The sequence below is a fragment of the Oncorhynchus nerka genome, linkage group LG22 (genome assembly GCF_034236695.1).
Source record: "Oncorhynchus nerka isolate Pitt River linkage group LG22, Oner_Uvic_2.0, whole genome shotgun sequence".
In the NCBI taxonomy this organism is placed as follows: domain Eukaryota; kingdom Metazoa; phylum Chordata; class Actinopteri; order Salmoniformes; family Salmonidae; genus Oncorhynchus; species Oncorhynchus nerka.
Window position 1 is genome coordinate 65,249,471 of NC_088417.1, and position 15,142 is coordinate 65,264,612.

The window sequence follows — 15,142 nt, forward strand, 5'->3', positions numbered from 1 at the left end:
GCTGTTGCTGGGCAATACAGACTTTCAGCTCCCTCCAAAGATTTTCTATTGGGTTCAGGTCTGGAGACTGGCTAGGCCACTCCAGGACCTTGAGATGCTTCTTACGGAGCCCCTCCTTAGTTGCCCTGGCTGTGTGTTTAGGGTCATTGTCATGCTGGAAGACCCAGCCACGACCCATCTTCAATGCTCTTGCTGAGGGAAGGAGGTTGTGGGCCAAGATCTCGCAATACATGGCCCCACCCATCCTCCCCTCAATACGGTGCAGTCGTCCTGTCCCCTTTGCAGAAAATCATCCCCAAAGAATGATGTTTCCACCTCCATGCTTCACAGTTGGGATGGTGTTCTTGGGGTTGCACTCATCCTTCTTCCTCCAAACATGGCGAGTGGAGTTTAGACCAAAAAGCTCTATTTTTGTCTCATCAGACCACATGACCTTCTCATTCCTCCTCTGGATCATCCAGATGGTCATTGGCAAACTTCAGACGGGCCTGGACATGCGCTGGCTTGAGCAGGGGGACCTTGCGTGCGCTGCAGGATTTTAATCCATGATGGCGTAGTGTGTTACTAATGTTTTTTTTTTAGACTGTGGTCCCAGCTCTCTTCAGGTCATTGACCAGGTCCTGCCGTGTAGTTCTGGGCTGATCCCTCACCTTCCTCATGATCATTGATGCCCCACAAGGTGAGATCTTGCATGGAGCCCCAGACTGAGGGTGATTGACCGTCATCTTGAACTTCTTCCATTTTCTAATAATTGTGCCAACAGTTGTTGCCTTCTCACCAAGCTGCTTGCCTATTGTCCTGTAGCCCATCCCAGCCTTGTGCAGGTCTACAATTCTATCCCTGATGTCCTTACACAGCTCTCTTGTCTTGGCCATTGTGGAGAGGTTGGAGTCTGTTTGATTGAGTGTGTGGACAGGTGTCTTTTATACAGGTAACGAGTTCAAACAGGTGCAGTTAATACAGGTAATGAGTGGAGAACAGGAGGGGTTCTTAAAGAAAAACTAACAGGTCTGTGAGAGCCGGAATTCTTACTGGTTGGTAGGTGATCAAATACTTATGTCATGCAATAAAATGCAAATGAATTACTTAAAAATCATACAATGTGATTTTCTGGAATTTTGTTTTAGATTCTGTCTCTCACAGTTGAAGTGTACCTATGATAAAAATTACAGACCTCTATATGCTTTGTAAGTAGGAAAACCTGCAAAATAGGTAGTGTATCAAACATATATATATATAGTGGAAGATCAAAGCCCAACTTTTTATATATACACACACACACACACACAGTTGAAGTCGGAATTTCACATACACTTAGGTTGGAGTCATTAAAACTCATTTTTCAACCACTCAACAAATTTCTTGTTAACAAACTATAGTTTTGGCAAGTCGGTTAAGACATCTACTTTGTGCATGACACAATTTTTCCAACAATTGTTTAACAGACAGATTATTTCACTTATTACTCACTCCATCACAATTCCAGTGGGTCAGAAGTTTACATACACAAAGTTGACTGTGCCTTTAAACAGCTTGGAAAATTCCAGAAAATTATGTCATGGCTTGAGAAGCTTCTGATAGGCTAATTGACACAATTTGAGTCAATTGGAGGTGTACCTGTGAATGTATTTCAAGGTCTATCTTCAAACTCAGTGCCTCTCTGCTTGACATCATGTTGAATATCAAAAGAAATCAGCCAAGACCTCAGAAAGAAAATTGTAGACCTCCACAAGTCTGGTTCATCCTTGGAAGAAATTTCCAAATGCCTGAAGGTACCATGTTCATCTGTACAAACAATAGTAGGCAAGTATAAACACCATGGGACCACGCAGCCACCATACCACTCAGGAAGGAGACGCATTCCGTCTCCTAGAGATTAACGTACTTTAGTGCAAATCAATCCCAGAACAACAGCAAAGGACCTTGTGAAGATACTGGAGGAAACAGGTAGAAAAGTATCCATATCCACAGTAAAACGAGTCCTACGAGTCCATAACCTGAAAGGCCGCTCAGCAAGGAAGAAGCCACTGCTCCAAAACCGCCATAAAAAAGCCAGACTATGGTTTGCAACTGCACATGGGGACAAAGATCATACTTTTTGGAGAAATGTCCTCTGGTCTGATGAAACAAAAATAGAACTGTTTGGCCATAATGACCATCATTATGTTTGGAGGAAAAAGGGAGTACCAGTTAAAAATGTGGACACACCTACTCATTCAGGGGGTTTTCTACATTGTAGAATAATAGTGAAAACATCAAAACTATGAAATAAAACATATGGAATCATGTAGTAACCAAAACCGTGTTAAACAAATAAAAATCTATTTTATATTTGAGATACTTCAAAGTAGCCACCCTTTGTCTTGATGACAGCTTTGCACACACTTGGAATTCTCTCAACCAGCTTCATGAGGTAGTCACCTGGAATGCATTTCAATTAACAGGTGTGCCTTGTTAAAAGTTAATTTGTGAAATCTATTCCCTTAATGTATTTGAGACAATCAGTTGTGTTTTGACAAGGGAGCGGTGGTACACAGAAGAAGGTCTTTTACCAAATAGGGCTAAGTCCATATTATGGCAAGAACAGCTCAAACAAGCAAAGCGAAACAGTCCATCATTACTTTAAGACATGATGGTCAGTCAATACGGTACATTTAAAGAACTTTGTTCATGTGCAGTCGCAAAACCCATCAAGCACTATGTTGAACCTGGCTCTTATGAGGACCACCACAGGAAAGAAAGACCCAGAGTTACCTCTGCTGCAGAGGATAAGTTCATTAGAGAGTTACCAGCCTCAGAAATTGCTGCCCAAATAAGGGCTTCACAGAGCTCAAGTAACAGACACACCTGGAACATCAACTTTCAGAGGAGACTGCGTGAATTAGGCCTTCATGGTTGAATTGCGGCAAAGAAACCACTACTAAAGGACACCAATAAGAATAGACTTGCTTGGGCCAAGAAACACACGCAATGGATATTAGACCGGTGGAAATCTGTCTTTTGGTCTGATGAGTCCAAATTTTTGGTTCCAACCGCTGTGTCTTTGTGAGATGCAGAGTAGGTGAACAGATGATCTCTGCATGTGTGGTTCCCACCATGAAGCATGGAGGAGGTGTGATGGTGTGGAGTTGCTTTGCTGGTGACACTGATTTATTTAGAATTCAAGGCACACTTAACCAGCATGCCATCCCATCTGGTTTGCGCTTAGTATAATTTGTTTTTCAACAGGACAATGACCCAACACACCTCCATGCTGTGTAAGTGCTATTAGACCAAGAAAGAGAGTAACGGAGTGCTGCATCAGATGACATGGCCTCCATAATCACCCAACCTCAACCCAATTGAGATGTTTTGGGACGAGTTGGACCGCAGAGTGAAGGAAAAGCAGCCAACAAGTGCTCAGGATAGGGAGGAGGATGGTGAGAGAAGAAGGTGCTCTGGTCAGATGAGACCAACATTTTGGTCAGATACAGCATCGGCATGTTTGGCGTCAAAACAGAGATGCATACAAGGAGAGGCACCTCATACCCACTGTTAAATATGGTGGTGGGTCAGTGATGTTTTGGGGCTGTTTTTATTCCAGAGGTCCAGGGGCACTAGTTAAGATTGATGACATAATGAATTCCACCAAGTATCAAGCAATTTTGGCTGACAATCTGGTTGCCTCCGCCAGAAGTCTGGGACTTGGCCGTGGGTGGACTTTCCAACAAGACAATGACCCAAAACATACCTCAAGATCCACACAGAAATGATTCTGTGACAACAAAGTCAATGTTCTGCCATGGCCATCTCAGTAGCCGGACCTCAATCCAATCAAAAACCTGTGGCCCGAGTTGAAGAGGGCAGTTGATAAGCACAAACCCAAGAATGTGAAGGATCTTGAAAGTATCTGCATAGAGGAATGGTCCAAAATCCCTCCAAATGTGTTCCTTAAACCTGTCAAACATTACAGGAAAAGCCTCCATGCTGATATCATTGCCAGAGGTGTTTGCACAAAGTACTAAATGAGGAGTGCCAATAATTATGAAACCTTGATTTTGGTGTAATGTATTTTGTATTAAATATTTGTATGATTTTGGTTGGTTCCATTGTAACATTAATAAAGTACAGTATTTCTCACATTGGTAGACGCCTCACAAGTCCTCAACTGGCAGCTTCATTGAATAGTATCCGCAAAACACCAGTCTCAACATCAACAGTGAAGAGGCGACTCTGGGATGCTGGCCTTCTTGGCAGAGTTGCAAAGAAAATGTAATATCTCAGACTGGCCAATAAAAATAAAAGATTAAGATGGGCAAAAGAACAGACACTGGACAGAGAGGAACTCTGCCTAGGCCAGCATCCCAGTTGGGGAACCCTGGTGTAGGATGATTGGTGGTGGCACTTGTGCTTTCTATCACTCAGAAGTTATTTAGCAAGCTATGGTGACAATGCCTGCCATGGACTATTCCCAGTTGCTTTGAATGTTCAAAATCATATGGTAAGAACTCTTAAAATCTCTCAAAGGATAGCAGGATAACATGCACAGCAGTCACCTGCCTAGCTAGGTAGCTGTTTAGCTTTCTAACACATTCACTAATTGGTTTGTAAACCATTAACAACAAGCTAGTTAGCTACCTACCACATGTTCTTGTCACAGAGTAGCTAGCAAGCAATAAGATGAATAACAGTCTAAAAACCACTAGTTCACCAGTTTGTGACAAAACAAGCAGATATAGTGTAGAAAATCATTGTACCATCTAAACCGCTGTGATATATTTTCCATAACCAAAAGTATTGTATTTTCAGCTGTTTGAAGCATATAAATAGAACAGATCTACCGTTTCTTAGACTTGTTTTCAATTAGAATGATAGATCTATAACTTACATTTCTATGATCATTTGGTTGGGTCATCCAAAAAGTTCCATATTGCAGCTTTCAGGATCCCAATTTCATTTAAATATTTTAACATGTAAATGTTCACACCTCTACAGGCAACCCAATTCTGATATTTTGTCTCTAATTGGTATTTTGCCAATCAGATCAGATGTTTTGCCACTAATGTTTTGCCTGCCTGGTGTGTTCCTTGTTCTTCATGATGCTCTCTGCGCTTCTAACGGACCTCTGAGACTATCACAGTGCAGGTGCATTTATACGGAGACTTGATTACACACAGGTGGATTGTATTTATCATCATTAGTCATTTAGGTCAACATTGGATCATTCAGAGATCCTCACTGAACTTCTGGAGAGAGTCTGCTGCACTGAAAGTAAAGGGGCTGAATAATTTTGCACGCCCAATTTTTCAGTTTTTGATTTGTTAAAAAAGTTTGAAATATCCAATAAATGTCGTTCCACTTCATGATTGTGTCCCACTTGTTGATGATTCTTCACAGAAAAATACAGTTTTATATCTTTATGTTTGAAGCCTGAAATGTGGCAAAAGGCCGCAAAGTTCAAGGGGGCCGAATACTTTCGCAAGGCACTGTACACTCAAATATGCAACAAACCTATTTTGACCGTTCTAACGTCTACTTATTGTACGAAACTTCAATAATCATGAGTGAAATCTCACAGTAAAACTGTGTGTGTGTGTTCTGTGCCTACTTTGTGTTCCAAACCAGTGATCTATAAACATTTGTGTCACCATTTTCTTTTTAAAACGGCAGAGTGAATTCAAGTATACATGCGAGTCAACTTCCTCTTTCTGCCCAGGCCGCAGTTTCCTCTGTGGTACAATTGAAGCACGAATACAGTATGTCTGCCTCTGCTTCATGGCTGAAGTCAATGATAAAATGCACTCAGCATTTACAGCGTAAACAGGATTCATTTCATAAACATCCCAAATAGGGCTGGTACAGTTACCATGTAACAGTTGGTTATGGATGATGACGGTCATGAAAATAAAATAACTGTCACGAACAGCTGACTGAAGACAGGATGGCAGGGCATTCATGTGGTTGAGTCACAGAATGAATAGAACGGACCTCTAACCCAGACAATTTGACTGGTATACTCATGGGTACCGTCGCAATGGCTTACTGGTATTGTGACGCAATCATTTTCATGGTAATATAGAATGTTCATTCAAATTATTTTAAAGATGAACTATTTCCTGGTTGCTAAAATTCTAATAGTTTGCTTAATTTTAGTTTATGTGACAAAACAAGCAATGTATAGTGTAGAGAATCATTGTACCATCTAAACCGCTGTGAAATACCTTTTCCATAACCAAAAATATAGTATTTTCAGCTGTTTGAAGCTTTGTACAAAACCAAAAGCAAAAGCTTTAACTGATGTGGCTCATGCAATGAAATATATTTTTGTAATGTCAGTTGAGTTGAATTAACAAATTACAGCACATATTGATGGGTACATTTCCTGCTTTTACTTCCTGCTTTGCTCCAATGGGTACAGTCCACCCATTATGCCCTCATTGACTTGAACGGGGACGCCCGTTCTATTCATTCTATTTCTATGGCAGCACATAAAGTCAGGAGCAGAGGAGAGGACAAAATGTGTGTCTTAAATTATCATTTGGCTGGCCAATAACCGTCATCCAAAATTCCATGACCATCACAGCCCTAATCCCAAACTCATCCATCTGAGAGAGTGATGGATGAGAGGGATTTATAAACCCTCTCTGTGCAGCTGTAGAGGAACAGCCGACAATGCCTCTAAATCATCGGGAAAGGTTGAGAAAAACAGAAGTTACCACAGCAGCCTATCTTCATCATTCACGTGTTCCACAGGATGCAATGCAAGCCCCATGATTACAAAAGACCATGCAGTGAGCTGATCTGCATTGGTGTGACTCCATGTTCAACAACTCCTGACTACCACCAGCAGCACCAGCCACAACTGCCAAAAATACATGTTGCAATACATGTTGCTTTGTGCACAAAATTGACAATAACTAATGTACTTCCTAAGGAAATAATGGGATGATAGAATAATGACTCCTGATTAGACAATGAGATAACTGATGCATATTATACAGACCTGCATTCAAACTGTACTAAATTATATATGCTTCTTGTCTTGAGAGGATGGGGTGGGGATTTGCTCCACCATTGAAAGGACAGTATGGTCAACTGCCATCAGACTACTTCATAACACAGTCTGTCACCACCAACCCCACCTTGACTTCTGTCAGACCACACCACAGTGAACGTCACATTGAATTGCATTTTATAAAGAATCTCAGTGCCTAGTTATTGTTTTGTGTGAATTTTCACCTCGAGTGTGGATTGCAGGTTCTCCCATCTTGTGTTTTTGTTCAGACTTTTAGTACCATGGTACACAATATATACACAAAGGTATGTGGACACCCCTTCAAATAGTGGATTTGGCTATTTCAGCCACACCCGTTGATGACCGGTGTAAAAAAAAAAATGGAACACACAGCCATGCAATCTCCATTGTCAAACATTGGCAGTAGAACGGCCTTACTGAAGAGCTCAGTGACGTTCAACGTGGTACTGTCAGTCTGAAACCTTTCCAAAATGCCTCTGGAAGCAATGTCAGCACAAGACCTGTTCGTCGGGAGCTTCATGAAATGGGTTTCCATGGCCGAGCAGCCGCACACAAACCGAAGATCACCATGCGCAATGCCAAGCATCGACTGGAGTGGTGTAAAGCCCCCTGCCATTGGACTCTGCAGCAGTGGAAACACGTTCTCTGGAGTGATGAATCACACTTCACCATCTGGCAGTCTGACGGACTAATGTGGGTTTGGCGGATGCCAGGAGAACGCTACCAGCCCAATGTTTAGTGCCAACTGTAAAGTTTGGTGCAGGAGAAATAATGGTCTGGGGAAGTTATTCATGGTTCGGGCTAGGCCCTTTAGCTCTAGTGAAGGGAAATGTTAACGCTACAGCTTACAATGACACTCTAGACCATTCTGTGCTTCAAACTTCGGAATGATCTTGCGGCTGAACGAAAGCAAGTCCCCGCAGCAATGTTCCAACATCTAGTGGAAAGCCTTCCCAGAAGAGTGGAGGTTGTTATAGAAGCAAAGGGGGAACAACTCCATAATAATGCCCGTGATTTTGGAATGAGATGTTCGACAAGCAAGTGTCCACATACTTTTGGACATATAGTATATCTAGTCATGAGCGAGCGGTGAGCTAGCGGGCAGAGGAGAGGTAGCGTACCTGTAGTTTGCCGGAGCTCCTCACACAGGCTGATGTGGGGGAACTGAAGCATCTGTTTCCATTTCTTGCTCTTTCCTTTTCTGTTTCCACCACCTCCTGCAAAAGAACAGTGGTTGATTAATCAAATAAAGGGAACATTTAACACATGGGGAAACACTAAATAATACCTGATACATACAGTAAGTAGACAGACTTGAGCGATCCATAAAATACATACAGCTCTCCTAAAAACACTCGGAACAAAAGTGCTGTTGTACATTGGCCAAGATAAAGAGGAGGGTCAGGGTGATTAAAATAATGGATGTCCTGGAGTGTGTTTCAAGAAGACAGTGCTCCATTGTTGACATAGAAAAGGCATACTTACTTTATTACTGTCTATGAGATAGGGTTAGTAATACCCAACCACAATGCTAACAAATAGCCTACAGCTTTTTAATTTCTTTAAGGTCTTGACACAAACATTGACCTTGAATGGTGACCTGGTGAGACCCTGACCCACACCAAGGTCATGGGGTCTGAAAGAGCCAGGGGGACTACAAAATCCAGATGCCAATCTTCCAATAGATGATAGAAAACAGTACGACATAAAAGTACAACTTTGCTCAACTCCACAAAGATTACTGGAGAGAGAGTGAACTGTTTCTGTTTTCCTCAAGGGAGACTGCCCAGCCTAAGGCTCCACTATTCCCTTCCCTCCCACCACCTTCCCTCCCACAGGCCTATGGACTGCAGGCGTCCTGGAGTGGCTTCAGGAAAATAATCATGTCAATGCCATGAGAATGCCCCGCTGTCCTAACGTCTGTGAGACCCACGTCACACGCTGCAGCATTCGCACACAGCGAGCAGGCAGAATGGCTGGTCCAGGTGGGAGGCCCTGCTGCTCCCTCCTTATTAGAAAAGCTGGCTTGTCAACATGCCGTCCAGGGAAAGGTCACAGGGCTGACTGTGTGTGTGTAAACTGGAGCCTACAGTACACACTGAGGCAGGAGGGTTGAGGCCCTTTGTCTTTAGTGGTAGAGGAAGGCAGAGGAAGGGAATGGGGGGGGAGGGTTTTAGTGTAGTGATATATAGCTAAGCTAGCATACATGGACTCAGGGCAGCAATGAGGAACTTGTTAACGTCTGTCCCGCAGACAAAGAACATAAGGAGAGAAAATTAAGTCAGTTCCTCATCTTCGTTTCAACTAAGTGCCAGTTAAAAAGCTAGGGGTTAACTTGTTGCCCTATGGTAATGGTGTGCACCTTCAAAAAAAAATCAACAAAACCCAGATTCAAAACAAGGCTTTGCACAGCTGACCATTATCCTGCTTTAACTTTCACCAGTGCAAATAAAGGACACCAACTATCCAAACATCCTCACCCAATCTGAAATTGGTCAAGGGTAGCTACAGTATGACAACAAACAAACTGACATTCAGAATATGCCTGCTGCCTATGATGTAAAGTTTCCCATCTTGGTTGGATGGGAAACCAACTCTATAAGGGGCACGAGGAGGAACTGGATGCCATGCAAAGTAACATTTGCTATTCAAATAGTAGTTGGCAGAGAACATATTGACACTATGTGTGGCTAACAATGTTTTATCACAATGGGAAGTGGACAGGATGCAAATAACACGCTGAGTACATTGTTTATGCCTGGCAAATAGATGTACAAGAAAGACAAATGACAGTGTACAGTATATTATCACTAACCCAGTATTGTTTGATGGAGATATACTCACTGGTGTTGAAAGAATGAGATCAGACCTATTCACATCCTGCATTAGTGCAAATGCAAAGACAAAATGGAAAATGGAACACACAGCCATGCAATCTCCATTGTCAAACATTGACAGTAGAATGGCCTTACTGAAGAGCTCAGTGACGTTCAACGTGGTACTGTCAGTCTGCAACCTTTCCAACAAGTCAGTCAAATTTCTACCCTGGTCAACTGTAAATGCTGTTATTGTGAAGTGGAAACATCTAGGAGCAACAACAGCTCATCCACGAAGTGGTAGGCCACACAAGCTCACAGAATGGGACTGCCGAGTACTGAAGCACGCAGTGTGTAAAAAAATCATTTCTCCTCAGTCCCAACACTCAACACCAGGTTCCAAAATGCCTCTGGAAGCAATGTCAGCACAAGAACTGTTTGTCGGAGCTTCATGAAATGGGTTTGGTGTAAAGTGGTGTAAAGCTGTGGTGTAAAGCTTGCCGCCATTGGACTTTGCAGCAGTGGAAATACGTTCTCTGGAGTGATGAATCACACTTCACCATCTGGCAGTCAGACGGACGAATCTGGGTATGGCGGATGCCAGGAGAACGCTACCTGCCCAATGTTTAGTGCCAACTGTAAAGTTTGGTGGATGAGAAATAATGGTCTGGGGAAGTTTTTCATGGTTCGGGCTAGGCCCTTTAGCTCTAGTGAAGGGAAGTTTTAACGCTACAGCCTACAATGACATTCTAGACCATTCTGTGCTTCCAACTTCGGAATGCTCTTGCGGCTGAACGAAAGCAAGTCCTCGCAGCAATGTTCCAACATCTAGTGGAAAGCCTTCCCAGAAGAGTAGAGGTTGTTATAGAAGCAAAGGGGGACCAACTCCATATTAATGCCCATGATTTTGGAATGAGATGTTCGACATACAGGTGTCCACATACATCCTGCATTAGTGCAAATGCAAAGACAGACAAACAGTATGGAAATAATATTGCAAATCAGAGACTCTTATTCTTTCACTCTACCGCCCTTTTCCATTTTAAACTGTTGTTTGTGACCGAAAGTATAAAGCTATTATTAACTACTTTATCACTATTTGATAATAATAAGATACTTGCAGTGTTATTACCACCACCATAAACAACAAGAGTGGAAGTAAAGTAGAGGAGCTTCTATTAGAACACCATATTGGGGTGTAGCAGATACAACATGGCTGGTTTGCAGTAATAACTAGTGTTATTCTCCTTGTGGAGTTGATCATACCACTTCACTTGGCTACTGAGTAGGGCTCGGTCTCTCAGATAACTACTTTTATCATTTAGAATGAACTGATTCATCTTTTTACATTCTGCTACAAAACACATCCTCTTTAGTCCCTGATGGCTGAAATAAGACTTGCAATCTTAAGAGATTGTAAGTAGAACTTAGTGTTGAGGTGTACTATACCGAACTATAATAACACTACATAGTGGCATTGGATGTAGATTTCAATTGCATACAATCTGACCAGAGAGAGGCGACATGACAACAGAAGTCTGTAATGTCTATGGCTGATTCAATACTTCTCCTCTATCAAACAGAGCCAGCAAAGTAGACAGAGCCAGCACAGTGGTTCATTACTGATCCTACCACAGGACAATAACATTTTGAACCCTGTGTTTTGCTATAGACTACCACAGTACAATTGTTTTTTTTGTTTGCCATTATAAAACATTTAACTAATGAAAAACTGATTGATTGATTGGAAATAAACACATTTACAGATCAGTATGATGTTATTCAATGATGATAGTGATGTTCTATCTGGGGAAAATAAAAGTTATTATATTACTTTCTATTCTACTTTATATATCCACTACTGTCAAGATCTGCTAGAAAGCTGTGCACGCCATGAGACTGATACAGCCAGAGTAAGGTTCATGAGATTGGGGTCTACCACCCTGTGAACCGAATGATACTGTAAATAGTTTGAAGGAAAAACATTCCTTAGTTCTAAAACAAGATATTTGTTTATTGTGTTTGCACTAATTGATTTAGTAGGAAAAAGTTACAACGGATACATCAATGTCTTACTTTTGCAGATAATCTGTGATTGGGTGGTAAATTGATATACATTGTTGCAATTTGTGTTTCAGATGGACACATTATACAGTTATACGAAATGTGCATCCTGCCTGTTACAGTTAGATAGTATGCTAGAGCCTATAGTGCTGCTTAATCAGTCATAATCTTTGTTGTCGTTTCACAAATTGACAATGTTGACACCCTTGTCAACACCACTATAATATTCTTGCAACCATGGAGCGCACTGACATACGCTGTCAATGCCAAAAAGAGGTCCACAAATGCATGTGTACTGGCATGAGTGATGCTCTTTTTATTCTCATTGAATATGGTATTCTGTTCAACATCCTGTATAAAAAAAATACCGAAGGACGCTGTAGTGTACAAAGCGGAATAAGGGGAATCAAACGTCTCGCGCAGTCAGATTGACACTCGCATCTTTTCTGTAGCCTACCACTGTCCAAGGTTAAACTCGGATAAATATTGTGTGACGAAGGCCACAGCGAGCATATGTGATGTTAATATTTATCTTAACGCTTCAGAGGATTTGCAAATAATAAAGAGGGGCAGCAATCATCCAGTGTCTATCTCTATGGCCTGGACTTCCTGGGGGAATCCCCGGATTCAGAGTTGGTTCTGGCGGTGCAGAGAGAGAAGCTGTCAAGCTTGTCACCCGTCCCTGCCCTTCGACGTCTCTTACCTTCTCTTGCTTTCAACAGGACTGTGTTGGCCACGATATTCTCGAGCTCCATGTTTTCCTGGGTTGCAGGCACCGCAGACCCAACCTTGTCACTGGGTTGGCAGTGAAGTATGTCCTCCCCCACCCCCCAAGGCGGAATATTTTAACCCTGAATGACTCTCCGCTCCGTCGTTCTCTCCCCGTAGTACCGCCACCCCCGAAGCGTCAAACTGCGTCGATTCCAACTGGGACTATTTTGTGTTTACCACTAGACCCCGCCCACACGTGAACTATTGGTGTATTCTGACAGTGTAAATAGTTGTGTTTTTTTCATTGGACTCTAGTGACATAACCACGCCCATTTAATACCAAACTTGGATAAAATCTTCATATTCATATTCAGTTATTCAACGCATGACGTAAGAAGCGCAAACCAATGCTGCATTCATAGCCAAGTGGACGGTGGTATTTACCACATATGACTGGGAACCATACACATGAACGCCCCTCCAAATTGTAAATACAAGTGGGAAACTCCACATCATTCCTGAGCTTCGACTTCTCCCACATCCTGACCTCTGACGTCACCTACTAAGGAAATGACCTAGATTACACACTTGTCAGCAGTTAAATGTAACACAAAACATTATTTATGAAAAGCAATCTAATAAGTTATTTTTTTATTCATTTTTTTGTGTGTACTTTTTCCCCAATTTCGTGATATCCAATTGGTAGTTACAGTCTTGTCCCATTGCTGCAACTCCCATACTGACTCGGTAGAGGTGAAGGTCGAGAGCCATGCGTCCTCCAAAACACGACCCCACCAACCTGCACTGCTTCTTGACACACTGCTCGCTTGACCCAGAAGCCACCTGCACCACTGATGACCGTGTCCGTGGCCAAACCCTCCTCTAACCCGGATAACGCTGGGCCAATTGTGCCCCCGCCTCATGGGTCTCCCGTCACGGCCGGCTGTGACCCAGGTCTGTAGTAATGCCTCTAGCACTGCCGATGCAGTGCCTTAGACCGCTGCGCCACTTGGGAGGCACATAACATTTTTTACACCATAATCTGTTTAAAAGCATGATAACTGTACTTTTAGTTTAGGGTTGATGCAGCTTGTTGGCCAGTCAGCGTTTCGAGTTCAAATCACTGGAATGCATCCAATTGGTATTTACGACTTCACAACTGGTAATCACCACTTCCCCACTAGGTTATGAATGCAGCATAGTCTCAAATGAAGGCCAACTAGTAACAAAATGTTGCCATTCACATTTTAGGGGAGGCAATATAACACTTTTTACCTGATGACCATTCAGTTGAATGCAATGTCTGAATAAAGAAAATGAGCATGAAGAATGGATTCTACAGTAAACTGATATTTTGCTTGGTTACAGGGACATCTAGAGGCATGGCATTGCATTAACAAGAATCCCCCTGTCCCATCTGCTCCTGCTACACCCCCTAGTGGACATCCGGAGTCTTATTGACCTGCAGCCATTCCCCCAGTTCTCTCCCTCTTCTTCGCTCTCTCTGTGTGCGATTGTGTGGTTGGAGACAGGTGTGCTGGAGTCAAAGCAGTTCCCCAACACCTGCAACCCGTTCCATAATCAAGACCTCTATAAATACTCAGTCCTGCCACTGCCACTCTGCCAGATCGTAATCGCCGTTCAGTCAGTCATGCTTCTAGCAATTTGTTGTTATTTAATATCCTGCTGTGCCTATTTCCTTGCGTGACACTGTTTCTCCTCTCGCTGCTGTTTTGCCATTCTGGTTCCTGTCTCCTGTTACACATCTCACTACCCTGTTCTGGACTCAACACACCACCACTCCCTTGGATTCCCCTACAGACCTGTTTACCCTGTCCCAACCCAGCTCACTCCAACCTCAGCCTCCACATCTGGTTTGCTACAACTCATCCAAGCCTCGCTGGATCTGCACCTCAGTTCTCCATGTGTTACAATACATTTCTTGGTTCATTCATCCCTGTTTCCTGGTCGGAGTCTGCTCTTGGGTTCCCCTGTGCTGCGCCGCTTAACACCCCCTTGACCATTGCTTGTCTTTTTTTTTGTCATGCACAGAGTCTGGCGAGAGAGACTATTTGTCTCTCTGAGATTAAAATATGGTTACCAACATTTTTAAACTAACACATTCATAGATAATGTAATAGCATAAACTATGTATAGATGTGTAATAGAATTGGGTCTTGTTTCTCATATTGGCTCTCGGGTTGATATGCTTTATAAAACTAGATATCGTAGTCTATGCTGACAAAAAGTGTGAATGGATAGAAAGAAAAAAGGATTTGAAAGAAATGTTCTTTCAAATCCAAAGAAAAGCTCTCTTTTGGTAACCTAGTTGTTACAGTTTCAGTGAGTGTGGGTTGTTATGATGGACATAAGAGATCTCCTCTGAGAGTAGCAGAATCCTCCATTAAGATGAAGGAAATGGAAACAGTCATATACCAAAGTCCATTTGGAGAGTATGAAATCGAATCAACGCTCCTGAGAACACACTAATCCAACGGTTCAAGAAAGTGAGATCTCTCCTCCTCAGTGAAATATG

At 42.5% G+C, this 15,142-nt stretch overlaps 1 protein-coding gene across 1 annotated transcript in view; it reads right to left on the reverse strand.

Annotated features, from left to right (window-relative positions):
- Nucleotides 1-12,806, reverse strand: part of LOC115105505 (G protein-coupled receptor kinase 6-like) — a 54,336-nt gene extending 41,530 nt beyond the window's left edge. The window contains exons 1-2 of the mRNA XM_029627629.2: nucleotides 12,599-12,806; nucleotides 8,137-8,232 (exon numbers count right to left, since the gene is read on the reverse strand). Of these exons, the coding sequence (XP_029483489.1) occupies nucleotides 8,137-8,232; nucleotides 12,599-12,650 (148 nt within the window). The 5' untranslated portion in view covers nucleotides 12,651-12,806. The remainder of the gene's footprint in view (nucleotides 1-8,136; nucleotides 8,233-12,598) is intronic.
- Between the last annotated feature and the right edge of the window lie 2,336 nt (nucleotides 12,807-15,142).